This window comes from Fusarium venenatum (assembly GCF_020744135.1).
Source record: "Fusarium venenatum strain MPI-CAGE-CH-0201 chromosome Unknown EDB82scaffold_2, whole genome shotgun sequence".
Classification (NCBI taxonomy): Eukaryota; Fungi; Ascomycota; class Sordariomycetes; order Hypocreales; family Nectriaceae; genus Fusarium; species Fusarium venenatum.
In genome coordinates, this window is record NW_027072130.1 from 8,415,303 (window position 1) to 8,441,191 (window position 25,889).

Sequence of the window (25,889 nt, forward strand, 5' to 3'; positions counted from 1 at the left end):
GATTGATTTTTAGATAAAAGATCAAAAATTAAAATAATATGATTGGTTACATAAAAATAATAGCTTGGGACCAACTTCGATTTTTAATTTCATGAGTCTGTACGTTAAAGCATCTCACGCTTTTCTGATCCTTGGCATCCCAGCCTGCTGCCGACCTCAGGAGTGTCAAGTTGTAAAATGCACTTTAAATAGTCGATTGGAACTATAAAAACTTCGGGTAAATAGAAACGGCAGCAGTATGATAAGCGAGTGCGGCTGAATATTGCTTCATTCGCTCCACGTCAGCATTGTCCGACCATCCTGTCAGCCTGCAGTGGGACTTTGGTTGGTTGAACCCGAACCAAAGGTTTCAAAACATTAACCAATAGAATGCAGAGAGATAAACAAGTAGGTAATACGATTTAGACGACTGTAAATTATTTTCACACTCTATGAACTAGGGGTCCAACCTTTCTGCTAACCACCAGCCCTCTGCTTGAATCAGGCTGTGTGGATGTTGGGCGGCAAGGCACACGCCAAGGCCGAATGCATTTCAGCCGCTGTGAATGCCTAGAGCTCGTGCGTAGTGTTTTAACAATGGGCCTTTGTCTTGGCTTAGTTTGGGCATGTACCTGGTCTCAAAGAGTATTGATCGCCAATGTGGTGCTGAGAGGCGCTTCATGAAACCGATACGTACATCTTCTCCTTGTAGCCTGGTCATGCTCCCTAAAACAAAGTAAATTATTCCTACTCGTACAATAATCCCACGTTCCTCTACCATCGAGTCTTCCACACAATCGCGGTTTTACTGCACTAGGGAAAGCCACAACGACACACTTCCACTTTACAACTTCAGATTTGACCCAGCCCACCCATGGCGCAATGGTAGATTGCGGGATCTATACTATTGGCTGGATTTGCGCGATCCGAGCTGAGCTTGTTGCCGCCCAGGAACTCCTTGATCAAGAGCTAGAAGAGATTGTCCCGACACCAGAAAACGACAATAACAATTACACTCTCGGGAAGATCGGGGAGCACCATGTTGTTATTGCTGGGTTGCCCCGTGGGCAATACGGAGGGACCAGTGCTGCAAATGCTGCAAGGGACATGGTTCGCACTTTTCCTAATGTCAGAATTGGCTTCATGGTAGGCATCGGTGGAGGTATTCCGACTCAACATGATATTCGCCTTGGTGATGTTGTGGTTGGGTCACCTACATACCGTAGTGGTGGCCTCATCCAATATGATCATGGGACAACAGTTCAAGGAAGAGGCATCAACCTTATGGGGTCCTTGAACCAGCCTCCTCTCCCTGTCCTAGCAGCCATCACCAAGTTATCGGCACATCATGTCAGAAAAGGACACAATTTGGACCAGACAATTGAAGAAGTGCTGTTAAAGAACACAAATCTCATTGACGAAGGCTTCCAAAGACCGCATGATGACACAGACAAGCTGTACGAATCCACTTTCATCCATTCTCGCGCCGGAGCAAGATGCTTGGATGTATGCCCCGCTTCGAATCTCAAGCCACGAGATCCACGTACAAAGGGCCAGGGCAAACCGAAGATCCACTATGGTCTCATAGCATCGGGTAGTCAATTGATGGAGGACGCCACTGTCAGAGACGAGCTCGCCGAGAAAGAGCATGTGTTATGTTTTGAGATGGAAGCTGCTGGCTTGGCTAACCACTTCCCTTGCGTGGTTATCAGAGGAATATGCGACTATTCTGACTCTCACAGAGGTCGAGAGTGGCAAGGCTATGCGGCACTTGTAGCCGCAGCCTATGCGAAACAGCTTCTTCTACAAATTCCACCTCAAAAGATCAAGGAAGAGAGAAAGATGAAGGACGTCCTTCAACAGATCGAAGGAAGTTAGTAAATAATTGCATGTTAACGTTATCGGATCTCTAATAATTTGAACTCCAGGACTTGAGCCTATAGCTGAGACGAAAGAGATTGTTGAAGCCTTAAATGTCAAGAGAAAAAGGGAAGATGATCTGAAGATCGTTGACTGGCTGGGTGCAGCTGATTACTCTTCCGAGCAGCATGGATTTTTGCAGCCTGAGCAACGTCAACCGGGTACAGGTCAACAATTCTTGAGTTCCGAAGATTTCCAAAACTGGTTGGAAACCAAAAACTCATTCCTTTTTTGTTCTGGTATGCCTGGGGCAGGAAAAACAATCACCACAGCCATCACTATCGAGTATCTACATTCGAAGTTCGGAGATGATCCTACAGTCGGCTTGGCATACGTCTACTGTAGTTATCAGAAACGTGATGAACAGAAACCACAGGATCTGTTTGCTAGTCTTCTGGGACAACTGGCACTGTCTCAGTCACCATTTCCAAAGGCGATGGACGAACTATATGAGAAAAATCACTATGGGAAAAAGAGGCCATCGTTTAAAGACATCATGGATACTCTCTGCCAAGTCGTCAAAAGTTTTTTGTCCACTTTTATTCTCATCGATGCACTAGATGAGCATGAGTCATGGGATAAATTCCTTTCTGATGTTCTTGTACTACGAGAGGAGACCACAGCCAACATCTTCCTCACTTCGCGTCCCAAGCCGAGCCTGCCCGGAAAGCTTGAAGGGTGCTTGATCCATGATATCCAGGCCGATGATCAAGACGTAGAGCTATACATCAATCAAAGAATGGCCCAAATGATGGTTCTCAGTGAACAAAACACGGAACTGTCAAAGGAGTTGAAAGAGGATTGTCGAAATTCGGTCAGAGAGAAACTAAGCAGGGCAGTCAATGGAGTGTGAGGCTCTCGTTTTATCCCGAGTTTGGTGTGACATGGCTTACTTACAGGCTACAGATTTCTCCTCGCCCGAATCTACCTTGATAATCTCAAAGAAGAGACAAAACTGAAAGACATATATTCGTTTTTGGACCATCTACCCACTGGTCTAGCGGCTTACAAGGATGCATACGAGAAGACCATTCGCAGGATCAGAAATCAGGGACAGCAACACCGAGACTTAGCGAGAAAAGCACTGATGTGGCTCACATTTTCACAAGAGTCTCTTACCAAGACGGAGTTTCGGCATGCACTCAGTGTAGAAGACGATATGTCAGTACTCAAAGAGGAGGATCTCGAAAGCACAACCGTGATCCTCCATGCGTGTATGGACCTTGTCATGATTGATGAAGGGTCAGAAACTGTCAGATTACTGCATTTTACTACGATGGAGTATCTGAAGGCTAATCCAAATTGTCTCCGATCTTTGGAGTCTCCGGATAACCCCAAATTCATCGAAAATCCATCAGACTTGGATACCGAGAAGCGCGTCGCCAGGGAGTACTATGAGATGAAGCTTGCCTCAACTTGCCTGACGTACCTGTTGTTTGAAGAATTCAGCAGTGGGCAATTTAACGCGATAGATGAGATGGGGTATAGTTCGTCTGATATTAGCGATATACAAAGACGACTTGGCAAGCATCCGTTATATTCTTATGCGGCCAGGTACTGGGCTTATCACGCTCGCCGAGGAGAACCATGCATCAAAATGTTGAACTTTTTGAAAAGCGATCCTCACGTGAGCTCATCGAGTCAGTGCATACCAGAATTTCGATGCGGCCTTGATCAAACTAGGTTCCAGACGAGACTGGGCTGCGTCACTGGTCTTCATTTAACGGCGGTCTTCGGACTGGAGGGAGAAACAGCCTCCCTTCTGAGCAGTGGGATGGAACCAGATGTCAAAGATGGATGCGGTCGGACACCGCTGTCATATGCTTCTGAAGCGGGGCATACGAAAGTGGTCAGTCAACTCTTGGACTTCACAGTTGATGTAGAGTCAAAGAGCGATTGGGAGTTCGTAGATTTGCCACGAACAGCACTATCTCATGCAGCAAAGCAGGGTCATACGGAGATCGTTTCAGTTTTACTCAACAAGGGCAGAGCTACCCCCGACTCGAACCCATCGTTTGTAGAGAGGCAATCCGTGTTTGAGCGAACTCCGTTGTCTTTTGCTTCAGAAGCTGGCCATCTGAATGTAGTCAACCTACTACTTGGGGCGTCAGGTATAACACCAAATCTCAAGGTTTATCCTTATTGGACTCCATTGCACCACGCGGCACAGGCTGGACATCGTGATATCGTGGAGGCGCTGCTAAATATGCGAGATGTCGATCCTGAATCTAGAGACAGGGGCGGCATGTCACCGTTACACCTTGCGGCGCGGGCTGGGCATGAGACTACTACCAAGCATTTTATTGCTACTAAAAAGGTAGACCCTGACCTCGTCGATGATAACGGCATGACGCCTCTGTCCCTGGCAGCGAAAGTTGGACAGGAAGAAGTCGTGAGGTTACTTCTTGGGGTAAACAAAGAGCACCGAGAACCCCAAGAAGACAGAGACGGCTGTCTTTTTCCAACGCTTCTTAAACCATGGCCCAAATCAGAAACAAATCAATCACTGAAAGACAGGATCAGATCAATAATAGTTCACGGACATGTGTACGCAAACTCCAAAGATCACAAAGGACGAACGCCACTATTCCACGCAGCACTTCAAGGCCATGTATCAATTGTCAAATTCTTCCTCGCTCGAAGTGATGCAGAGCCTAACATTCAAGATTTTGATAGACGGACACCACTTAGCCATACAGTATACCGTAATAACGGAATCTCTCAACTACTGCTTGCTTCCCAAGGCATCAAACCCGATATGGAGGATGATAAGGGCCGTACACCACTCTCATACGCAGCAGAATCACGGTGTCATTCCGGTTTTCAACTATTACTTGCAGATAATCGGGTGCGACCTGACAGTAGAGATGCTTCTGGACGTACTCCGCTCTCTTATGCAGCAGGATATGGGGACGCTTTCAAGGTTAAGCTACTACTGGAGAACCCGGGAGTAGATCCAAACGTGACAGATACATTGGGGCGAACCCCCTTTTCATATGCAGCAGAGAAGGCTGAAGCGGGATGTTGCAAACTATTCATTGCGGATGCCCATGTTGAAGTAGACTCTCAGGATACTCCTGGGCGGACACCCCTCGCATATTTGGCACGAAGGGCAGAGGTGCTTAAGACAAAGCTAGATATGGGGCTCGATGGCTATAAGCATCATGATTCATCTGCTGAATATTTCCATGGGCAGGATCAGGAAACCTTGGGCCAAATACGAACATTGACGTGGGAATTGGTTACAGGCAGAAACGTGGATCTTTTCTCTTCGGACAAAGATTGGCTAACACCTGCAATCATGATGCCAGAGCTTTTACAGTATGAGCGAAAAAGACCTTCGCAACAAAAGGGGATGAAAAGAAAGTATGTATCAGAATAGTTCAGTAGATATCTGTAAGTAAATTGTACACAGATGTCTTACAGCGCCAATTGCCACTTCCTAGTATATAACTTAATCGCCAGTCGTGGATACAACTGAACCTCAACTGATAGGTAAAATCAGCAACATATTTCCAGCAGCAATCAGAGTTGTTGGTGACATGCATTAAGACGGAGAAATAATTAAACCGACTGGCTGGTTACCCCGCCATTCCAATTTTCGAAGTCTCCGATTTCCGAACACACACCAGATCATGGATTCCCTAGCAAGTCCACCCTCAAGACTTATTGAACTGCTAAGTAACAAGTGGGGGAACCCAAACTTGACGATAGTAGACACCATACTCTACCATCTGCGAGTTGTAGACGTATACTCTTTACATGCAACATGTCGATCCCTGCGCTGGCTAGTCAATTATATGACAGATTCACCATGTTTGCTCAGCGTCACGAAACAATTACAACCCTTTGTCACCGACCCGACGCTATTCCGAAATGAGCTTGGCAAGCATGGCGGGTTGATCGCGGGAGACTTTGTCCGCAACTTCTTCGAATTCGGTCGTTGGCCGGTCAACTCACTGCTTCTATATGTTGAACGCGGTTCCAAATGTCAGGGCTTGATCAGATATCTACTTCAGCATGAAGGATATAGAACCTATTCAGAAAAACTAGTCTTTCGTCGTGACAGGGCCCCCGATCTATTTATCATCATCAAATCTACCCGGGACCCTCCCATTATCGATATCATCAATGAGGCCACTACAACAGCTGGTCTGAATTTCATATCTTGGAATAAGGCATATTGTCTTCTCCCGATCCCGACTATACAATTTCACAAGTTTTACCCACTCAAACCTTTCGACAATTCCCTTGGAAAAGTACTACGCCAACGAGCCAAATTCGGTTGGACGACACGGGATCTTCTTTGGCCTGATTTGACAAAAGAACTCATCTCCGATAAAGAATGTCGTCAAATTGGTGGACCAAGCACTTTAATAATCAGTCTCGGACATAATCCTCCGGGGGATTACACTCCCGACCATGTTCTCGAAGGAAGCATCTATTCCCTGGTGTGGAAGTCAGCGGGCTCTTCCAGGCGTCTGGTTGCCAGTATGAAGCTCGCGCCTGCTACCTATGCACTTCAATACCCTCACACTTACGGTGATATTGGTGACGGTTGCAAAGACTGGTGGAGATTCTTGCGTGAACGATTAGATCGTTGGATTTATGTCGAGGTAGTCAAGACGGATCATGATCTACGACCGCATGGATTTCTCTTCCTGGCACTAGGGAACTTTCTTCTCTCTATTCCTCCTGGATACCAAGTACCTGATTCGTGGGACTATGCAGATGACCAGATCATCCCATGGTTTCGAGAGTGGGAGAGAGGATGGACGAGGGTGAATGAGTACTAGGGCCAACAATTGGGCTTCTTGTGTTATACTAGCGACTTTTGCATTTGGCATGATATTAATTGTTATTATGAAAGACTAGCACAAGTCATGTGAACAATATTCTCATTAAACTAAAACTTTGAACTATGGCTGAGAATTTTGGGACCTTTCGCTACGCCAGTCCATCTCTATATCCTTCATGGCCACCAGATGGGTCTCATCTGTCTGACCATATTCCACCTCATACGTGCGGTCGCAAGTAATACCAATCGGATCGATACGCGATGCAGGTGTTTTGTCGACATGAGACGTTGTACCAAGTGGTGCTCGCGAGCGAGATCGGCTTGCGTTCGTACCTCCATTCGTAGGCCTGTTGCTGCCGTACTTATCATAGGTCTGGTATCCGCGGCGAGATGTACCAAGAATCTTGGGGAAGATTTGGACGAGAAGTATACGAAGTGAGGGCATACAAGCGCAGATAATTCCGACATTGCCTTCGATAGTTGACCATCTGGTAACAGCAATGTATTCCCAAGTCGGGTTATTTGAGCCTTTGCCTGTACCTGCTTGGACAGTGGCGCTAAGTCGAAGGATACTCATAATGGTAACACTTGAAAAATGTTAGTAATAGAAAAGGCATTTTCGTGATACAACTTACAAAATGCCAACGCTAAACATCATGCCCACGCCAATCTTTTTCCTCCAATCCAGGTTCATTTTCTTCAATTGTGAAAGAGGAATAGTCAAGATCCAAATATCAAGAGCAATATTGATAGATGCGCTTGACCATACGACGGCGTTGACATCAAGACATGTCCCTTCATGTTCGTGATCCCACTTTGTCCAGAAATAACTGATAGGTCTACATTGGAAAATGGTGATGAAGATGTAAACCAGTCCAAATATGGCTGTGAAGATAACGGTACTCCAGAGACTCTTTCGAACGCCTTTCGTGGGGAAGATTCGAAGAAAAAAGAAAATCATAGATAGCTTAAGGAAGGTTTGTAGGCAGAAATATAGAATTGCCATGATGTAGAAATATCGGCCGAAGTTGGTGATTTGTTGAGGCGTTAGTGTCCAGATATCGCGACCGATTCCGTTGGGGGCAAGACCGTATGCGTTGATAGTAATGGACGGGACTGCAGTGCACGCGACGAAAACCATAAACAAATCATCGAGACCAAGAGGCAACTTCAGGAAGATCTTGGTTGAGAATCGTTGTACTATAAAAAGGCCTGATAAAATGCCCATCACGGTATTTGTGGAAACGAATTGGCCTCGGTGGTTTCGGACAGGTGCGCCGCATGCTGTTAAGGTGGTGTTCTTGGTACCTAGATGATGTTAGCGTAAATCATACACTTTGAGGGCTGTACATACTCATAGCCTCTTGGACTGTACAAGACGTCAAAACACACTTTTCAATCTCTGCTTGAAGAGGCGCATTTGTGCATGAACATTTCACATCCCCAAGTTCACATGTCGAGGTTTCAATCGCGGTAACCATGCATTTTGCCTTGGATTGTCAGCGAATATCTTACAGTCAGACACTTGGGTACTTACAGCACACTTTGGCAGTGTCGCCAACGCAGACATAGCATCATCCTGAGCCAAAGCCAAAGGCAATGTCGCCACAAGGCAGGCCAAAAGGCTGCGAAACAGCATCATCGTAATATGGCAGAAATGACAAGTCAAACCAGGCGGGGACTGGAGGGGTTATGTACGACACATGCAGGAGATAAGCACACACACTTTTTGCTTTTTGGCCTTCCCAAAGGAGTGGTTGTCCCCGGATATATAATGAGATCATCTGCAGGGACATCAGGCCTGACACCATGAAACCTGGACACTTTGAGCTTTAAAATGCAGTCAGTGCAACGTCTGATCGCGGGACTAGACTAAATTAAGCACAAGGGCTACGAGATCTGGAAAAAACCACTTGTGGCGAATCGGTATCAAGTGTCGGCACCGTCGGGTACCTCGTTGGATGCGGTTAAAACTTCCCCTGACCCGCCCAAGAGTCCGTCAAAACGATAGTCTATGCCAAAATATTTGGTACAACACGGACAGGGAGCTTCGTAAACTAAACCAAGACTCAGTTAGGGAATTGTCCTTCCGTCCTTTAACCTTTGGAGATCGGCCAATCCCGGTCATGTCAATCAGAGAGATCAGCAAATGTCACGTCTATGCAGAAGAACTTTATCCAACCAATCATAGTAATGGTATCATCCTGAAACAGAAACTGTGTGTGATTGACAGACGGCTTGTCATTGAAGTGTCCTTCATACCTCGGGAACGCGGCAATTGAATCGACAATCATTCATGAATAGAGGTCCAAGTTCCTGGATCTTATGGGTGCGTACCCACAACACGCAGATCAGATCGTCGTCTCTCGTGGAAACAAAAAGAGTGGCTACAGCGGGAAAAGCAAAGAAGAAAAAATTGAAGCTTGTGGAGACATCCCCTAATGGTGGATCTCAAACAAAACTCGATACTGACTTGACGTGAACATTTCGTCAGCACTAATGACAGCCCCTTGATTTAGTTGCGTTGAATAGATTTAGGTAGTCTGTCTAACTATTATGAGCAGTTGTTTCCATTTGGTGGCTGTTATTGGCTTAATTACTATGTCAACCATTTCAGCCATTAACTAACGGTTGACTATTGTGGTGGCTTCCGTGTTCCAAGACGAAGAAAACGGTGGAGAAGACCCCCTGAGAAGACTTGACCGACGCTAGAATCACGCTTAGCTTTTGTGGCATCGGACCTTTTTCCAAGCCAAGCTCTGACCGAGGTATGATAACGCCACATATTTTATTTGCTCGTCTATTTTATAGTTGGCGAATTTCAATCCATGGCTATGGGCTGCATTATCAGGCACTGCTATACACCATTTCTGGCGCTCTAGTTTTGATTAAAGACACTATACTCCTTGGTGCACAATTTATTGAGTGTATCTGCGTCTTTGAGCGGAGCTCACGAGTCAAGGGACGAGCGGAACCTCGACAATGACGAATGTGGGTAATGGATTCCACTCCCAAATGCTTATAAACTCATCGGAAAACTTAATCCGCGGGAGGCACACAAGAGACGAAATTAAAGTCAGTCTACGGATATGCTATTTTCTGACACCCGCTAGCCAAGACCACAGATTCATCTGATGTGGAATGGTAATGCTAATTATCTCATACCCACAGCATGAGGCTATCTATCTATCTTATTGATCCTTCAGTTCCACGACGACGGTACATTATACCTGACTCAAAATTTCCATTTTTCTTAACCACTATATGATCTACATGACTCTGCGCGAACCCATCCAAGCACGTCTGTCTCATTTGCCACGTTGCCAAGCCGCTTTAATTCCGCAGCCGAGCTAACCTCGGATTGCCCCTTGCTGCTAAGACCTTGCTGCCATGTGTTCCGTACCGCACATGGCATGCAGATCGCTGATCCGGTTCATAATCAGTTTAGTTATGTCTCTGGTGACCTGATCTTGGCGCTTGCGCTTTGAGCATATTCTGACATGTAGGGGTCAAACCCTCGAGGTTGAACATCATGATCAATTGCGACACGTGTTCCGCGCTCACGTGTGCCTACCCCAGGCCAGGCTTAGCAACCTTGTCAAACACGCGGAACACGCTTCAAGCACATCAGTTCGGATGTCAGCTCCGGATCGTCCAAGAAATTCGACGTCGACTGAGGTTAGTCTCTCGCTAGCTACGGAACGCCATGACTCAACAAGCTACCTGAAAAGTGTCTGAGCAATCGGAAATAAACATCTCTTTCTGGATTTACCAAGCCAATAATTCATTACTTAGGCTCTCTTGGCAGGATCGAATTGCCTTAAACCCCACAGATGTCGTTGTGGCGGCGGACCTAAGACCCATTCTGATCGATCCGTAAGATTGGGGATAGGTTATCTATTAACTACCCTTGACGCGAAAGCTTAGGTCGACTGTGAGATGAAGGGCTGTACGACGTCAGATACCCAGTATGGGTCGTCAGATTTTCTCAAAACTCATACGTGTCAGAGAAGCTTAAAATCCAGTGATTGAACAGCTAAGAGCATTATTAGTCCCCATCATCATAATGTCCTCTAGTCCTACCAGGGACTGAGCGTTGACACAGGGCATTGTTCAGTGCATGAGCTGCAGTGCATCTAGACTTAGCAAGTTCCTGTTGTGCAGACTGTCACCAATCTTTTGGGAAAATAGGTCAAGGAACTAGGCTACGTTGGATGAAGGTTCACCCGCGTCGAGCAATGGTTTGATTTAACAGAACATCACTATTGAATTGGTGAAAGCACTCTTCTTGCATAAACGATAGCTGAGATGAGGGGTTATTACCTAGACAGGCTGTTAACACGAAGGTCTCGCTACAACCTCAAACTCACAGAAGATGATGGCGACCAGAAGTTGTAACGCACGTTCTTGGTACAGCATTCCCATAAGCTGAAGACCTTCCATGACACAACACGCCAGCCCAAACCCATGTTATATTTGCATACCACTACCGTCTGAACTTTGGAGTGATGCCGCCAGGCAGGACACAAATGTACAATACCAGCGAACAACATGATCCTTCGCTTCCACATTGTGTCCACAGGGTCCGCACGGTCCTGATTTATTCTCATTCTCGCCCTGACCGCGCCCGTGATAGAGCACGGCGTTCGCGGCCCATAAGGGATTAGAATACTGCTGTGAAGCAAAGTTAGACCAACGAAGTGTTGAAAATCCCATCGGTCATGCCGAGCTTCGCCCAGGGCTTCGATATTCAGTGGGTTGGGATGTGGTTGCGGCCCGCGAGGGTCAGTATAGCTGCGAACGCAGAATAGTAAGTCCTCAGATGGACTGTAGGACGCGGCAACAAGTTGATCAAAGAACGAGAACTCATACAGATTCTGGAAGAGGCGGAAGACGGGGCAAACGCACATCTACCACCCAATTTCTCCACCTACAAGAGAAGAAGAGTATGGGCAAATGAGTTTGAATCTAAACACTGTCGCCTCTGTGGACAATGTGTTGTTCGGTCATCAAATACGTATCTGTTGTAAGTTCGTGGCGAATATAAACTCGATGGTGGAGTCGAATCTTGGACTTCGAAGATCATACACAGACACCAAATGCCTGCGGCAATAGGCCATTGGTTAGGAGGCAAAATGGTGTTTGGTTTGACGTATGATTGCAATGCCGATCGTTGCCAGCTACCGTATCACCCACAAGACGAGCTGCCGGCTTATTGTCCTTTCTCACCAGACGTCGTAACCCCTAATGAAGATGAATTGCTTCTAGTCTTTCTTCTCGCTAGCTTTACTCTTGTTTCTCCCCCAAGTCTATATCTAGATGAAAGAAGCTGGAGCGAGATAGATATCACTTGAATGGTCACAATCTACGGATTTCACCATCCATGATAAGCTGCGACTTTCATGTGAACACAATCATTTACGAATCAAAGACGACTGCAAAACATGATCCAGATTTCAGGTAGAATCCAAAATCGATACGGGGGTAACAAATGGACGTGCGAAAGGGTCGTGGGTGTCTTCCTCTCCGTCATAGACATGGCCCAAGGTGGCCGGCCGACTCTACTGGCTCTTCCCGATCGTTCCATTTGCGAACGATGCTGGGGCCGAGGTTAAGACTAGAAACGGGAGAAGAGGAAGAAAAGAAGAAGGAAGAGAGTGAAGGCAAAGGCGACGACCTAAGGGACAAAGACGAAGCATCCTGCGAGGATTGCATCCAACTGCCTACACCCAGAAGTCAGCCTTGAATCAAATCTTCAAGATACATTACAAGATGTTAGTCTAACTCTCTATTTATAGACCAACGAGTCCAACAAGCCCAAATGAAGAGACTACAACCGCTTATATAAGAGACTGGCTTAGCTAGAGGAAGGATCACCGTCCGTTGTGTCAAAGTTGATCAGGGGGCGGGAGGGGGGCACCACAAGCCCTTTAGCATTGGTGACTTCTCATTAACCAGCATTGTCGTCGGTGAGGAGAAAATAAAGATTCCGGGCATCGTCAACTCACCTCTAACAGCGGTACTGCCTTTCGGACTGAATCTGGATATCTTTTCCTGGTCGAAAATCCTTGAATTAAGACGGCTGGCTTGACTGTGCATATAAGCGGCATCTACAGGACATCGTTTGGACTCAGTGCCGAGCGTATAAATTATTAGAAAATGGGTGACACGACACGCAGTGGCACGGTCCAATGCGACCATGCATCGTGGTCTTTTGGGTATCTGATCCTCAACTTCTTGACATCTATCCACCAGCTTCGACAAAGTCGATATGTGCAAATGTGCATTTCGATCAATTAGATAACTGTGGCGCCTTTTAAATCGTCTTACTGACATAGGAGACAAGCTTACCACACCCAACTCATCTCTACCACCCTAGTAAGTGGCCGGAGTGACACTCAAGCGACCTCCATCTGTCAATACACAATTGCCATTGCAATATGCCCCCGCACGAGAGGCCAGGTATATCAAAGGACCCATAATATCCTCCGGCATACCGGCTCGCTCAGCAGGAATCTGATCTGGAGGAAATGCACCCTCCACAGTTGGGTCATCGCCTTTTATCAAGCTTGTTGTAAGATCAGTTGGAAACACTAAACTGTTAGTTTAGCATTCTTCTAGTTGGTCGCAGTACTTACGTCCTGGACAAAGAATATTTGCACGGATCCTGTAAGGCACCAGATAAGTGGCCAGCACTTTAAGCATCATAGTTGTTGCAGCTTTGCTGGTTCCGTACGCAAAGCCAGCAGTGATCTTTCGGTTGAAGCTCCCGATACTGCTGGTCGCGATGAGCTGACTTCTATCCCCTTGGTAGCCAGACTCGTTTCCCTTTTCAAGCAGATGGAGGAACGCAATAGCCGTGTAGAAAACCGCAGTACAGTTGACATGATAGGTATTGGTAAATTCCTCCATAGGGGTATCTAGAAGGACATCTTGGACTTGGGCAATTGTCGCATTGGGTGGGACATTTCCAGAAGGACCGGCAATACCAGAATTGGCGACTAGAAGATTAATGTATCCAACCTCGTCCTCAATTACCCTTGTTGTGGCCTTGAGGTTTTCGCGGTTTGTGACGTCGCATTGGATCGGAACCACGTTATCCAAGCCCTGCTAGCTGTCAAAGAACTGTATATCCATCTACTGTGTTCTGTAACCTACGATCTCCTTAACAGCGTCTTCCAAGATATTCTGCCTCCTGCCAATGATGTAGACTTTCTTTGCCCCATTTTCAGCCAAAGCTCGGGTCATGAATAATCCAAGTCCTAGATGTGTCAATCAGCTTTCACGTCGTCCTTTGCGTGGAAGATGCCCTTGCTAGGAACAATAGGCTTTTCTGTTCTTAGGACAGACATACCGCTGCCACCACCTGTTACGACTGCCACAATCCCTCGAACATCGAAGAGATTAGTGGATTGTCTTGATTGACTCATCTTTGTGCATGGGGCCGATCACAAAATGCTCGATGTGTATATTGTCTGCAATTTTGTCCGCGATTCCAAATTCTTGTGTTTAATAGACTATCATAAGGTCTAATTATGTTAAAGTTTGAACTATAAACTTCAGAGGTTACTGTATACGCTTGAAGTCCTGGCCTAATGGGTCAACAGTGGCGCGGTTAGTTGCCGAAACTGGTAACACTGATGAGGGGATGAGGGCTCCGCTTTCAGACGCAGCCACCTATCTAGAGGCTTTTCGATGATAAACTAGGGAATTCCTACTGAAAGAGTCAATTCCCTACCGAGGCGAGTTATTCGGCTTGGTCTAATCTGTTTTTGATTGTAAATGGCAACTCTCCGCGATATCAAAAGGTTTCCCCTGATACCCCATGTACCCCAGATTATGTCTCCCGCATTAGGACATGCATGTAAAAGCCAGTGTTGATAAGTGCTTCCACATCCTACCCAAAATCGAGGTCTATGAGTACTTTTTATCAACATTCTTCACTTACTTCCATTATGACAAAAGATCTCAAAGCTGAAGGCGAACTTGGAGGTGCCCATCAGGATCCCTCGAACGTCGGCGAAGTCCTCGAAGACAGAACCATCGAGCACGACGCCGTGTTCGGAGACATTACAGAAGATGGTCCGAATTACCGCAACGTGGGGTGGATTGGTACGACTGCCCTGATGATGAAGACTCAGATTGGCCTCGGAGTTCTATCCATGCCAGTTGTCTTTGATACTCTTGGCATTGTACCTGGTATCATCCTTCTCATCCTCATTGCTGGTATGACGACTTGGTCAGACTGGATCGTTGGAGACTTCAAGCTGCGTCACCGTCACGTCTACGGTATTGACGACGTCGGACAGATGTTGTTCGGTCGCATTGGCTATGAGATCTTTGGGGCCATGTATGCTCTTTGTAAGCCATCACCTTCCAGGTTTCGGTGAGGTATGCTAATATCTTAGACTTCACCTTCGTTTCCGGATCAGCCATGCTTAGCATCTCGGTTGCTCTTAACGCGCTTTCGACTCATGGTGCTTGTACAGCTATTTTCGTAGCCGTTGCTGCTATTGTCACGTTCTGCTTATCTAGCATTCAGACTCTTGCTCGCATCAGTTGGGTGGCGTGGGTAGGTGCCACTTGCATCATCATCTCAGGTGAGTCTCGTTCTCTCCATCAACTGCTTCAAAGTATAGCTAATTTGAACCAGTCTTCGTCGTAACTATTGCCGTCAGCCTTCAAGATCGACCTGCCGCGGCACCGCAAGGCCTTGGTGAATGGAAGTCCGACTACAAGATCATTGCCCATCCAAGCTTCACCGATGCTATCTCAGCCATCTCGACCCTCGTCTTTACATACGCCGGCACGCCAGCCTTTTTTAACATCGTTTCCGAGATGCGAGATCCGCGGCTTTATACAAGAGCCTTGGCAGTCTGTCAGGTCACAGTCACCGTTGTATATATCATCGTAGCCACTATTGTCTACTACTACTGCGGATCTTATGTTGCCTCTCCTGCTCTTGGCTCTGCTGGTACAACCATGAAGAAAGTCGGGTATGGCATCGCTTTGCCCGGCTTGCTAGGGTCCGCGATTCTACTATCTCACGTAAGCCCCCTGATTTACCTTTTCTAGAGGGTAACTGACAGTTCTAGTTGCCTGCCAAGCACATTTTCATTCGAATCCTCCGAGGATCCAAACACCTCACGGCTAACACCACTATCCACTGGATCACATGGCTTGGTTCTACTATTTCTGTGTCTCTCGTGGCATATATAGTCGCTAGTAGTATACCTGTTTTTGGCGGTCTTGTCTCATTGATCGGTGCTCTTTTTGGCACGTTCTTGTCTCTTCAGCCAATGGGCTGCATGTGGCTCTACGACCACTGGAAGGGTGAGCGGACGACTAAGTGGTATATCGGGGTTGTATGGAGTGTCTTTATTATTGTCTCTGGGACTTTCTTGATGGTGGCAGGAACCTACGGCTCTATTGTGGGCATTATTAATTCCCCCGAAAGAACAGGTGCTTGGTCATGCGCCGACAACTCGAACTCCACATAGACACTATAGTGATGAGGACAAGATAGCATATTTGACATCTAAGCACAATATATATATAGCGATAAGCGAATATGTGAAAGTTAATTACTAGTTGAATACAAAACTGTCGTCTGTTACAACCCTAAGAATATTGCTCAATGCATTTAAGCTTTGCAAACACCGCTGACACACGTCGTAGGCTTTTGGCAGGGAGCGCTAGCACTACAAGACCACCCTTGGCATCTGTTGATGATAATTAGCATATGACATTGACTTTTCGGCTGATTGACTCACCCCCAGTTACAAGCCTGATCACTGCAGATACCATCAGGGCTGAGACATGTGAGCCCGCTCTTACACAGCTTGGTGTTTCCATCGCACTTGGAGCCCAGTGCGCCATCTGATGTTCCAGATCCAGAAGAGCCTGACTTGGCTGGCCACGATGCACCCGGTGCGGCATACTGGGTGTTAACGTTACCTGTGAACTCCCATTGGACGTCCTTAATAACGTCGTTCTTGTTTCCGTTTGGGTTACCATGGATTGCAGAGAAAGCATCAATCATGATGTCAATGGAACCCGGCGACTATACATTTGTCAACGGGGATTTCTTCTCCAGCATTCATGACGACATACTCTGACCCAACCATCATCGAAAGAATCTCCAATGTACATAAGCTTGGATTTGCCTGTGACTGGGTCGGTGACCTTGGCTTCGAGGCCGCAATACTTTCGAGTCTGGGCTCTCCAGGCATCTGGGTTACTGTTCCATGTAGCCCCTCCCATTGCTTTCAAAGACTATCGGCCGTTAGTCACTGCTTCTAGAATGGACGGTTCTGAATACGCACGACTGCGAAAACCGGATCGCTATTGTAGTATTTGTAGCCACACCAGCTCTGTCCGTTTGTAGAATCGGGGTTGAAGAGGCACGATACCATGAACCAATACCAGTTTGAGCACCAGTAAAGAACCCAGAGGGCACATTGACTGGATATATGCTTGCCGAGACTGGTGCCACGATAGCCCCGACCAAAAAAGAGAAAGAAATGATGAAAGGCATGATGCTTCAGTGCTGCGTTTAGAATGTATCCTTAATGTAGAAGGCAGGCTGATTCTTTCATCGGCTGTTTGAAGTCTTTTATAAGCCGTATCTCCTCGTCAGCGTATTTCGTCTACATCTCAGGAGTCTACCTGAGATACCACCATAGCCAATACATTTGACATGCATCAAACTGAAAAGTTTCCCACGCATGCATCGTAAGAAGTAAAGCTAATTTACCAATACGAGATTAGACGACGAGTAGGGCAGTAAAGTACGCTAGAACGGCGTTTCATGTCAGCTGAGAATAAAAATAGTTGTATATTCCGCTTGGACCCCGGTTCCATGTCTTTAGAATGACAGATTCTACTAATGCGGTGTTACCAAAATCCATTGCAACTCAGATAAGACCATCTCTATGTGAGATACTTATCAAGTGACCCTGGATTCGGAGTTATTGCAGAGGACACTGATGGTAAAGGACCAAGACCCTTGCGCGGAATGATGAATTTGCGTTCTAGTGGTGAGTCTTGCCCCCGTTAGGTAAAGCTGAATGTGATTATACGGCTCATTTACTCCGCTGTCAACGAACTGCTCTAATGTGGAAAACTGATTGGCTACTTGTCAGAAGACTCATACCAACATCTTTGAATCAGATGCGTAGAAAGGCATCTCAAAGGATACGTTTTATAAAATTCCAAGATTACAAAGATAGAAGCCGGTATAGCGAGGAACCGCCCTTCTACAACCGACGATATAGAAAAAAGCTGAACTACTGCCAGCAGCACATTGTTGATCCACGGGTTGGACGCTGAGGCTACTTTGTCCATTCAATTTTGTTCAAAAACGAAGGTACACTTTTACAGCTTCGCAACTAATGTCATATCAACGGTGAGAGTTATGAATAGTGATCCGTGGGAGACCACATCATTATTATGTTCCGCTATGCTGATACCAGAGGATGTTTCTTAGTGCAAATCAACTAAAGCGGTTTAGTGCTGGCTTTTCGGGGATTCCGCGCTTCAAAAACTACAGTTAGCTCTTCAAGGGTACGGCCCTTAGTTTCAACAAAGAAGAAGTAGATAAATCCCAACTCAAACAAATCCCAAAACACAAAAAAAACATAGCTGCAAGAACGTTGTCAGAGTTACGTATTGCATCAAATTGCAGGATTTTAACTCACAACCAATAACGGATGTTCTCCATGGCAACCGGAGCTGCAAACGTGTTGACAAAGCTTGCGCATCCGGAGGTGATCATAGATACCATCATGCCATTCGCCCGCATGTCATCTACTTTTGTCAGTATTTTGGGATTTGATAGGGAAGTGTACTCACTAGCTAGAACCTCGGCAGGGTAAATAGGTTGCATAGGAGTAAATCCCACTGCAAAGGTAACACCGAAAATAAAGATAAATGCGATACTAGCAGAGCTTGATGGTACGCTTCCAGATTTCTCATACTCGGCAGCAGTGGCAGCAACAATTGCCAAGGATATCGACATACCCAGGCAAGAACTCATAAACATCTTTCGTCTTCCTACAATATCATGAAGACGTGCTATAAACATAGTCAGTATCCATCGCGTTACAGTTAGAACGACTCATCGTACCTCCTATTAAAGCAGCAATCCATCCGGTCAATGCGTAAAATGCGTTCAAAAGCAATATGAGATTAGTTGACGTGATACCAACATTCGTTACCATGATTGGGAGGTAGTAGCTTGAAACGTTATTGCCTGAGAATTGACCAAACCAAGACATGGCAATAACTAGCAAAAGACGATACCGGCGTGCAGGGGATTTGTAAAGACTCCGCAAGTCAAAGCAAGCCCATTGCGAGCGACCTTGAACCTCTACAAGTGAGTTCCGGATTTCATGCATCTCGATGGCAACAATTGGATGGTTTGCGTCACCGTTGGCGTGATGCTTGACAATGAACCGGCGGGCTTCCTCATCTCGTCCTTGAGCGATCAGCCACCTTGGACTCTCGGGCAGAAACCAGCTACCAAGACAGACCAAGCCAGGGCAGAGTATCTGGAGCCATAGGGGAAGTCGCCACTTAATGTTTCCACTCAAGTGGATATTAGCTCCGTACATTGCTATGCCAGAATTAGCATTACACTACTAAATAGTAGATAAAAACTCACTAAAGGTAGCAATAATACTTCCCATATACCAAAGAGTGTTGTATATACCTGCTACCGTTGCTCGTTGTAACGGAGGCGCGATTTCAACCAAGAGCATAGGTGCAGCGACAGTGTTAATTGTCGTAAAGAAACTGAGAAGGAATCGAGCTCCGATGAATGAGGACAATGTCGGAGCTACAGCAGTAAAAACTGCCGATGCACACACAAACAAGGCGCTGACAGCCAAAGTGATTTTCCGACCCCGCCAGTCGCAGATCCAAGTGAACAAGGCACCCGCCATCTGGCCGATTTGAAAGATGGAAAAGACCAAACCAGTCGAAGTCGATCCGCTTTTGCCCAAGCCATAGTAGCTTTGGTATTCAGGAATCACGTTGATGGAGCCCATGAGCGATCCATCATAGCCATTCATAGTCGAGCATAGATAGATGAGTCCGCAGGCCATGTAAAGTTGGATATGTCCACGGCCCCATGGTGACGGAGCTGCACCTCGGGCACCGAGTGCCGTCGCTATGGCTTCCGGAGTCTGTGTGTTTTCTTTACTGTCCTCACCACCATTGTCGATATGATGGCTAGCATTTCCAATGTGCTCCTTAGACATGATAACTGCGCAATGTAGAACAGTTCACTGACCAGGTGTCAGAAACTCTGGGGTAATTAAGGTTAAAAGATAAAGGCTTAAGTCTTGGAGACGATCGGCGATGCCCATATATGTACATGCACATGTTAAACCATTGATACGTGCCATTTTCCAACTACCCCACTCACGCCGAGTCTTGATACGAGTAAGATGGTGCAAGGGCCACGGACTTTTAAATCCCCATCTTAGTGTCGATACATGATCTGTGTAACATAATGTAGTGGCCTCATGACACGAGCAACTGGCTGTCACAATCGAAACGTTACTTTCAAGTTGTTCGAGTTCGCCTTTGTATTTCCGGTAAGCACTTGAGTGGGAAAAGTTATTCCCGTTTAACCGGTAAATAGGCTATATGCAGTATCACAAGACAAAAACAATACATAATGCAGACATCCCTCATCTGACTTTCCATGGTGTAACCTTTCCAAGACATTCAGTGCCCATCTTGCAACATTACCACTCACATCCGTCATAGCGACAGCCATGGTGCAGCGAATCAACTGTTGAGACGAATCGACCATGAATGCCTATTGAGGAAGTACCAGGCGCTGTTGGCCGTCAATCATCAGAATTGCCGACACATTCTTGGGCAAGTGAGCTTGACTGGGGAGCAAACTTGGATCTACAAAACGGCCTTTGATGGTCCTTCCATCTCGCCCTGTAGTTCTGGTTAATTGCTTTTTGAGTCGATACTCTCGCCGATATTTTTGCAATGGTTCTTGCTGGGTACTAGCAAACAGTCTTCTTCCAAGGATTGACTCAGCCAAGTACAGCAGTTGGCTTGATCTGATGCGGGAAGGCAACTCAATCATTACAAGGTGAGTACACTACTAGATGTTGACTGCGCTATACTCAAAGCTTGAGAGGGTGGTATATGAAGATGTCGTCTTTTATGATACCTGTAACGAGTCGGGTATTCTTATGTGGCAAGATTTCAGGCGCATACAATGTTACATCTGCGACACTTACCAATTGGTCTTCGGGCTGGGATCAACGAGCTCGACCAGTTCCAGAACCAATGTCATCTTGAATATGACAAACCGAAAATACGGCTAAAAAGCTCCCGACGAAAGATGTTATTACGAATATATCTCGCCAACCATTGCAAGAGAAGAAATACTTGAATCACAAGATGGATCATGCTCCTCATTCCCCAACAGCAAGCCTGGTTCTGACCTGATCGCTGGCGATTTCCATCAATAGTGGATACCTAGTTCAGAAGGTTATTGCCCTCATTTGCTAATTAATACTTCAGAGTATGGCAAGGTAGCCGAGACACATACCAACAACTGAATCAGATTGGGAGATACTTTGACAGCGAATTTTGTATGGCAGCATTCCCTGTCCTTGATACCATTAGAGAATCTATCACAGATCTCAAACCCTCAATCGCTTATCCTTGACTTTCACAACAAGGCTGATGGGCATGAACGTCGGGGCTTTGTACTCAAAGCGCATGTCGAGTATGGGGTAGTATTAGTGGCAATCGCAAATAGTACTGCAATTTAATATCATGAACTCACGTTTCTCATAGTTGCTGGTATTAGTCGAATCCGTAAAATCGCATTTCCACCATTGTGTTTCCCCTACTACAATGCGCCATATTTAGACTTTGAATCTTGATGCAATAAGGCAGGTACGAGAATCATCACCTTCGGCATTGCCGAGATCTAGGACGGAAGTTGATAATCCCTTACTAGTGCCTCAAGGGTTAGAAACGATAGATCACCCAGTTACAGTTTAGCCTTCCTCATCCGGTTAAGTCGTGCAGTCGATGGGACGAACTGAAACATTTCGTGACTGCCTACGGGATGCCCTGTGCATCTTAGTCTTGGTCAATAACATTTTCTCGAAATGTAAACTGATGCCTAAAGTTGAGACAATAGATACTGCTAACTACCAACGTAAACGGCTCTCGCGTCTTCCAATTCCCTTTACGTATTCTCTCCATATCTTGATGCAACTCTCTGACTCTCGACCGATATAATGGATTTGTCGCAGCCATCAGAAATCACCGAATGCCAAACATCAAACACGCAGGGTAAACAACCTCAACCGACCTCATCATGCGCTGAGTGTCGACGTCGACGTGTCAAATGCGATGGCCAAACAATCCCTTGCAAGCAATGTGCCTATTATCTTGTTCCACATCTCTGCCACTACCCAACACGGAAGCGAAGACGGAACGTGACCCTTAAGTAACTCACACCTGCCAACAGCAATAATTGGATGCTATAAGAACCTCTTATTCTGACGTGTGACTCTTGCCATCTACAGATCCCATTCAGAGCTTATGGATGCCTATTCCAGGGCCCAGAAAGTCATTGATATGCTGTTTCCTACCAGCTCCCTCGTCGAGCTCTCTTCAATGACCCGTAAACAGCTTTGGGAACGTGTACAGGTTTGCAAAATCCCAGAACGCGCGTCTGATGATATTTCTCACGGCGATTTGCATGTTTTAGAGCCCCATGTTGAGCAAAACTTTACTTGGGACGAAGTCTCGGAGGATGAGAGCGAAACATCTCGCGTAGCAGACGATGTCAACGGTCTAGCATTCTCTCAGCAATCGCTTAATGCTTCATACTTGGGCTTATCATCGGTACCTACAATTTTGAGAGTCATCACTCATCTTTGCCCTGACGTTCAGAGAAAGGTTCCCAAGGGTCCTGAGGCATGGAGGAGTCCATCATCATTAGGTGGCAGTCCCGACGAAAGCTCTGTGTTACAGGTCGATGAGACGTCACTTATTAACGCCTATTTCGACCATGTACATCCTAGCATCCCTATGGTTGATGAGGCTGAATTCCGTTGTCGATATGACATGACAAAAGGAGATGAAAGTAGCTCATGGTTGGCTCTGCTCAATATGGTGCTGGCCATGGGCTCAATGGCATCCGACTCCATACACTTTACCAGCCATAATGTCTTCTACAAGCGAGCTCTCCTACATCTCAACATCGTATCCTTCGGATCAGGATATATACACATGGTACAAGCTCTAGCCCTCTTCAGTGGCATGGTTCTGCACTTCTTCAACCGACCAAACACAGCGACTGCCGTAATGGCAGCAACAATTCAGATGGCGGTTGCCATGGGTCTTCATAGAGTACAGTTGACAGACGCCAACGTATACAGTCCTTCTTCCCCAACTTCTCGTACTACAAATACTCGAATTCGTACCTGGTGGACTCTTCTATGCCTAGATACGTGGGCTTCCTCGACCTTGGGCCGCCCAAGTCCAGGATATTGGAATCCATCAACAGTATCAACATCAATCCCATCCAAGTTGGGCAGCTCAGTAAATTCCATCCACCCCTCTAACAACGCTTTCACTTTACTGATTTCTTTTTGTCCTTTCGTAGGACTATGGGATTATTTCCCTCGCTGCTAATGAACAATTTTGCAGGATTGCGGCACATATACAAGAGCGACTTATTCAACTGCCTCTCATCAGCCTCGATGAAGTGGAAGATTTGGATCGCGATCTCACAAGCTGGAAAAACTCGTTAAACCCATTTCTAGGTCATCTTGAACAATGCCCATCCAATCTCAGACCCGCCCGGGCGATTATGTGGTGGCGATATATTACTACTCGGCTTACACTATACCGCCCAGCCTTACTTATAACGGCTATCCGTCGAAAGCCTTTGGATCAACTAAGCACGAAAGAAAGAAAGAACTTGCGCACGTGTATTGAGATTGCCATTGAGGGTGTTGACATGATGAGCATGGAATGGTGTCCAAACCAGTTCATCTGCTGGAACATCGCCTGGAATCTTTTCCAGGTAACATTAGTATTGATCCTTTGCATGATGTCGCACAAATGTCTTGCAGAAGAGTATAACTGCAGTGAGTATGTGACTCGTGCAATTGACTTATTTAGTCAGATGGAATTTCTAGATGCTGGCTGTACACGTAGCCGTAAACTTGTTCAGCTTCTATTTGACAACGCCAGAGATTTCGAGTCAGAGACGTTACTATGTGAGGGAGGTATCGGGAGCCAGTCCATATTTGATTCTCTAGACTTTGATCTGCTGGGAGAAGACGTGGATTGGGTAGCAGAGTTTTGTGGTGGAAATTAGTGGGAAGGAAAAGAGTATCTCGATGAACAAAAGCTTAGCTGCAAATTGTTGAATGAAACAATCTAATGAGTAACTATACTCTATTCGGAAGGGACATAATACTTGATATATAAATGGCCAATATGCTAAGAGAGAAACTTGCCAATACTCTTCGACCTTACGATGAAAGTGCTTTATACATGGTGATAAAGTCAATATCGCCCGTTCGTTATAAAAGGTAGCGACTAAAGTCAAAAGAAGACTCAGCTTGTCCTGCAGCTTTTCCGGCAGCCTTGAGGGCCTCCCAGTTCACATCGTTGATGCCGACCTCGTAATCCCAACCGTGGTGAGGATCAGGGTTAGGGATAATCTGCCAGTAAAACCAGGGGATTCCCGCAGCGTCAATCTGGGCAGCCCATTTCTTGATATTGGCATCTCGGGTGCTTGTGGAGAGTGGCGATCCGCCGTTACAGTCGTTGTTCAAAGCATTCGTGTAACACGCACCCCATTCCTGCATGATAAGCTTCTTGCCAGCATTCTTAGCTCTGTCGACATAGGTCCGAAGCTTCGAGGTATCGTAGTCCCCAACGCCATAAGCATGAATGGCGAGGACATCGAGACTGCTGCAAGTGAAGTAACCATCGAGGAGGGAGTTGGCAAGCCAAGCTCCTCCGCCAGTTGTTACGAGTATGTCCGTGTTTCCTTTCAAGTTGTCCTTGATGCTCTTGGCCATGGTACACTGCCACGATTGGAGCGCTGAAGGATTTCCCTATAAGTGTACGGTTAGTCGGACCATGAATCAGATTCAAAGGAGCCTTCGACTGGCACCTACCTGAGGGTGCATGGCTTCGTTCTGAGCCTCGAATGCAAATATATACTCAGAGCTCTGGCTCCACGGCTTCCCGTTCTTGGGGTTTTTATGCGCAAGAACATGAGAGATACGGTCCTTGAAATAGTTTTGGGCTTGACTATTGGTATAAAAGTCACCAGTGCCATACCACTTACCATAGAAATCCATTTGACCCTCCAGAGCATTGTAGCTGTGAATGGAGATGAGAAGCTTAATACCATAGTCATGAGCCTTGACCATAAACGTGTCAAGCCTGTTCAGAACTGTATCGTCCCAATCTCCGGGACCTGAGCCTTGCAAGGCATTGTAAGGGTTAATCTGAGTGCCCTTTGGAGAACCAGATTGTCCTAAAATGTGATGTTAGTTTTTCAGCAGCTGATCAATTCTGATATATATGTCTCATACCATCGAGCCAAACTCGAAGAACCTTGACACCAGCGCTTTGAAGGCCTGATAAAAGCGCGGTTTGTTGACTATCTGTCAATCCAGCAGCATAATACAAGTTGGAAGCTGAGAAAGACTTAGCAGCAAAAGTAGTTGCCAGCGAAGAAAGCGCAAGCGTCAAGCTTGTAAGTGAAAAGAACCTCATGATAGCGGTATATCAGAGCGGAATAGTGATAGGCTAACGGTTAAACCAGAGTCTTTAGTAGGTTTTATATACAACAAAAAATGGGGATAAGTGTACCCGACAGATAGCTTTGATTGTCATACTCTATTTCATTTCTACAGGGGCCGGAGATATGAAATGGCGAGAAAACTACTGTTTTTAGCGTTTTGCAGGACAATTACTAGTGGCAAAGGATTCATCAAGTTGAAGCAGGGATGTAAAAGTGCTGCCAAGCTGTAGGTAGACGGAATTAAGACCTCCGCGTTAGCGTTGTTACCGAAGGTATCCATCTCTCATCTGACGTTCTTCGGTATGTAACATATCCAATGCTTATCTTGTAATAATACCGTTTGTCTGTCAGAGTAATAGCTGT

The 25,889-nt window shown here is 46.2% G+C and overlaps 10 protein-coding genes across 10 annotated transcripts; 5 read left to right on the top strand and 5 right to left on the bottom strand.

Moving 5' to 3' along the window:
• Positions 1-718: 718 nt before the first annotated feature.
• EDB82DRAFT_567319 (uncharacterized protein) lies at positions 719-5,281 on the top strand (the record flags this gene model as incomplete). The annotated part of the gene is made up of 5 exons (XM_065609842.1): positions 719-1,852; positions 1,908-2,748; positions 2,806-3,748; positions 4,070-4,957; positions 5,096-5,281. Exons 1-5 carry the CDS (start codon positions 862-864, stop codon positions 5,279-5,281), a joined length of 3,849 nt encoding a protein of 1,282 aa, XP_065465067.1. The 5' UTR covers positions 719-861.
• Positions 5,282-5,529: 248 nt separating this feature from the next.
• EDB82DRAFT_502033 (uncharacterized protein) lies at positions 5,530-6,790 on the top strand. The gene has a single exon (XM_065608657.1). The coding sequence runs from the start codon at positions 5,535-5,537 to the stop codon at positions 6,693-6,695; it is 1,161 nt and encodes a 386-aa protein (XP_065465068.1). The 5' UTR covers positions 5,530-5,534; the 3' UTR covers positions 6,696-6,790.
• EDB82DRAFT_537415 (uncharacterized protein) lies at positions 6,771-8,424 on the bottom strand. The gene is made up of 4 exons (XM_025736306.2): positions 8,235-8,424; positions 8,052-8,187; positions 7,333-8,005; positions 6,771-7,284 (listed from the first exon to the last, which is right to left on the bottom strand). Exons 1-4 carry the CDS (start codon positions 8,337-8,339, stop codon positions 6,819-6,821), a joined length of 1,380 nt encoding a protein of 459 aa, XP_025586926.1. The 5' UTR covers positions 8,340-8,424; the 3' UTR covers positions 6,771-6,818.
• Positions 8,425-13,072: 4,648 nt separating this feature from the next.
• On the bottom strand, positions 13,073-14,127 carry EDB82DRAFT_476274 (uncharacterized protein; the record flags this gene model as incomplete). Its single annotated transcript, XM_025736307.1, has 4 exons — positions 13,073-13,290; positions 13,336-13,804; positions 13,856-13,959; positions 14,052-14,127. 4 exons carry the CDS (start codon positions 14,125-14,127, stop codon positions 13,073-13,075), a joined length of 867 nt encoding a protein of 288 aa, XP_025586927.1.
• A 525-nt stretch (positions 14,128-14,652) lies between these two features.
• Positions 14,653-16,197, top strand: EDB82DRAFT_567321 (transmembrane amino acid transporter protein-domain-containing protein; the record flags this gene model as incomplete). Its single annotated transcript, XM_025736308.2, has 4 exons — positions 14,653-15,058; positions 15,106-15,297; positions 15,351-15,745; positions 15,793-16,197. 4 exons carry the CDS (start codon positions 14,653-14,655, stop codon positions 16,195-16,197), a joined length of 1,398 nt encoding a protein of 465 aa, XP_025586928.2.
• Positions 16,198-16,333: 136 nt separating this feature from the next.
• EDB82DRAFT_575970 (uncharacterized protein) lies at positions 16,334-17,234 on the bottom strand (the record flags this gene model as incomplete). Its single annotated transcript, XM_065609966.1, has 5 exons — positions 16,334-16,419; positions 16,471-16,760; positions 16,811-16,972; positions 17,023-17,041; positions 17,110-17,234. 5 exons carry the CDS (start codon positions 17,232-17,234, stop codon positions 16,341-16,343), a joined length of 675 nt encoding a protein of 224 aa, XP_065465069.1. The 3' UTR covers positions 16,334-16,340.
• Positions 17,235-18,392: 1,158 nt separating this feature from the next.
• EDB82DRAFT_546116 (general substrate transporter) lies at positions 18,393-19,959 on the bottom strand (the record flags this gene model as incomplete). The annotated part of the gene is made up of 4 exons (XM_065609453.1): positions 18,393-18,505; positions 18,551-18,772; positions 18,825-19,313; positions 19,362-19,959. The coding sequence occupies 4 exons, from the start codon at positions 19,957-19,959 to the stop codon at positions 18,393-18,395; spliced, it is 1,422 nt and encodes a 473-aa protein (XP_065465070.1).
• A 465-nt stretch (positions 19,960-20,424) lies between these two features.
• On the top strand, positions 20,425-21,545 carry EDB82DRAFT_502044 (uncharacterized protein). The gene is made up of 2 exons (XM_065608658.1): positions 20,425-20,816; positions 20,865-21,545. The coding sequence occupies exons 1-2, from the start codon at positions 20,638-20,640 to the stop codon at positions 21,052-21,054; spliced, it is 369 nt and encodes a 122-aa protein (XP_065465071.1). The 5' UTR covers positions 20,425-20,637; the 3' UTR covers positions 21,055-21,545.
• A 293-nt stretch (positions 21,546-21,838) lies between these two features.
• On the top strand, positions 21,839-24,265 carry EDB82DRAFT_502046 (fungal-specific transcription factor domain-containing protein). Its single transcript, XM_065608659.1, has 3 exons — positions 21,839-22,196; positions 22,276-23,296; positions 23,361-24,265. The coding sequence occupies exons 1-3, from the start codon at positions 21,985-21,987 to the stop codon at positions 24,078-24,080; spliced, it is 1,953 nt and encodes a 650-aa protein (XP_065465072.1). The 5' UTR covers positions 21,839-21,984; the 3' UTR covers positions 24,081-24,265.
• Positions 24,266-24,279: 14 nt separating this feature from the next.
• On the bottom strand, positions 24,280-25,720 carry EDB82DRAFT_575972 (glycoside hydrolase superfamily). The gene is made up of 4 exons (XM_065609967.1): positions 25,315-25,720; positions 25,065-25,256; positions 24,892-25,022; positions 24,280-24,828 (listed from the first exon to the last, which is right to left on the bottom strand). The coding sequence occupies exons 1-4, from the start codon at positions 25,496-25,498 to the stop codon at positions 24,289-24,291; spliced, it is 1,047 nt and encodes a 348-aa protein (XP_065465073.1). The 5' UTR covers positions 25,499-25,720; the 3' UTR covers positions 24,280-24,288.
• Between the last annotated feature and the right edge of the window lie 169 nt (positions 25,721-25,889).

What these genes read in the sequence shown, in the direction of transcription:
- EDB82DRAFT_502033 (XM_065608657.1), top strand. Translation starts at nt 5,535, where the DNA reads ATGGATTCCCTAGCAAGTCCACCCTCAAGACTTATTGAACTGCTAAGT.
- EDB82DRAFT_502044 (XM_065608658.1), top strand. Translation starts at nt 20,638, where the DNA reads ATGGTCCTTCCATCTCGCCCTGTAGTTCTGGTTAATTGCTTTTTGAGT. An exon ending in GGCAACTCAATCATTACAAG is followed by an intron (nt 20,817 to 20,864) that starts GTGAGTACACTA and finishes AAAGCTTGAGAG; the next exon opens with GGTGGTATATGAAGATGTCG.
- EDB82DRAFT_537415 (XM_025736306.2), bottom strand. Translation starts at nt 8,339, where the DNA reads ATGATGCTGTTTCGCAGCCTTTTGGCCTGCCTTGTGGCGACATTGCCT. An exon ending in CGACACTGCCAAAGTGTGCT is followed by an intron (nt 8,188 to 8,234) that starts GTAAGTACCCAA and finishes TGACAATCCAAG; the next exon opens with GCAAAATGCATGGTTACCGC. An exon ending in ATGTTTAGCGTTGGCATTTT is followed by an intron (nt 7,285 to 7,332) that starts GTAAGTTGTATC and finishes ACATTTTTCAAG; the next exon opens with TGTTACCATTATGAGTATCC.
- EDB82DRAFT_502046 (XM_065608659.1), top strand. Translation starts at nt 21,985, where the DNA reads ATGGATTTGTCGCAGCCATCAGAAATCACCGAATGCCAAACATCAAAC. An exon ending in AGACGGAACGTGACCCTTAA is followed by an intron (nt 22,197 to 22,275) that starts GTAACTCACACC and finishes TGCCATCTACAG; the next exon opens with ATCCCATTCAGAGCTTATGG. An exon ending in CATCCAAGTTGGGCAGCTCA is followed by an intron (nt 23,297 to 23,360) that starts GTAAATTCCATC and finishes GTCCTTTCGTAG; the next exon opens with GACTATGGGATTATTTCCCT.
- EDB82DRAFT_575972 (XM_065609967.1), bottom strand. Translation starts at nt 25,498, where the DNA reads ATGAGGTTCTTTTCACTTACAAGCTTGACGCTTGCGCTTTCTTCGCTG. An exon ending in TCTTCGAGTTTGGCTCGATG is followed by an intron (nt 25,257 to 25,314) that starts GTATGAGACATA and finishes ATCACATTTTAG; the next exon opens with GACAATCTGGTTCTCCAAAG. An exon ending in ACGAAGCCATGCACCCTCAG is followed by an intron (nt 24,829 to 24,891) that starts GTAGGTGCCAGT and finishes GTACACTTATAG; the next exon opens with GGAAATCCTTCAGCGCTCCA.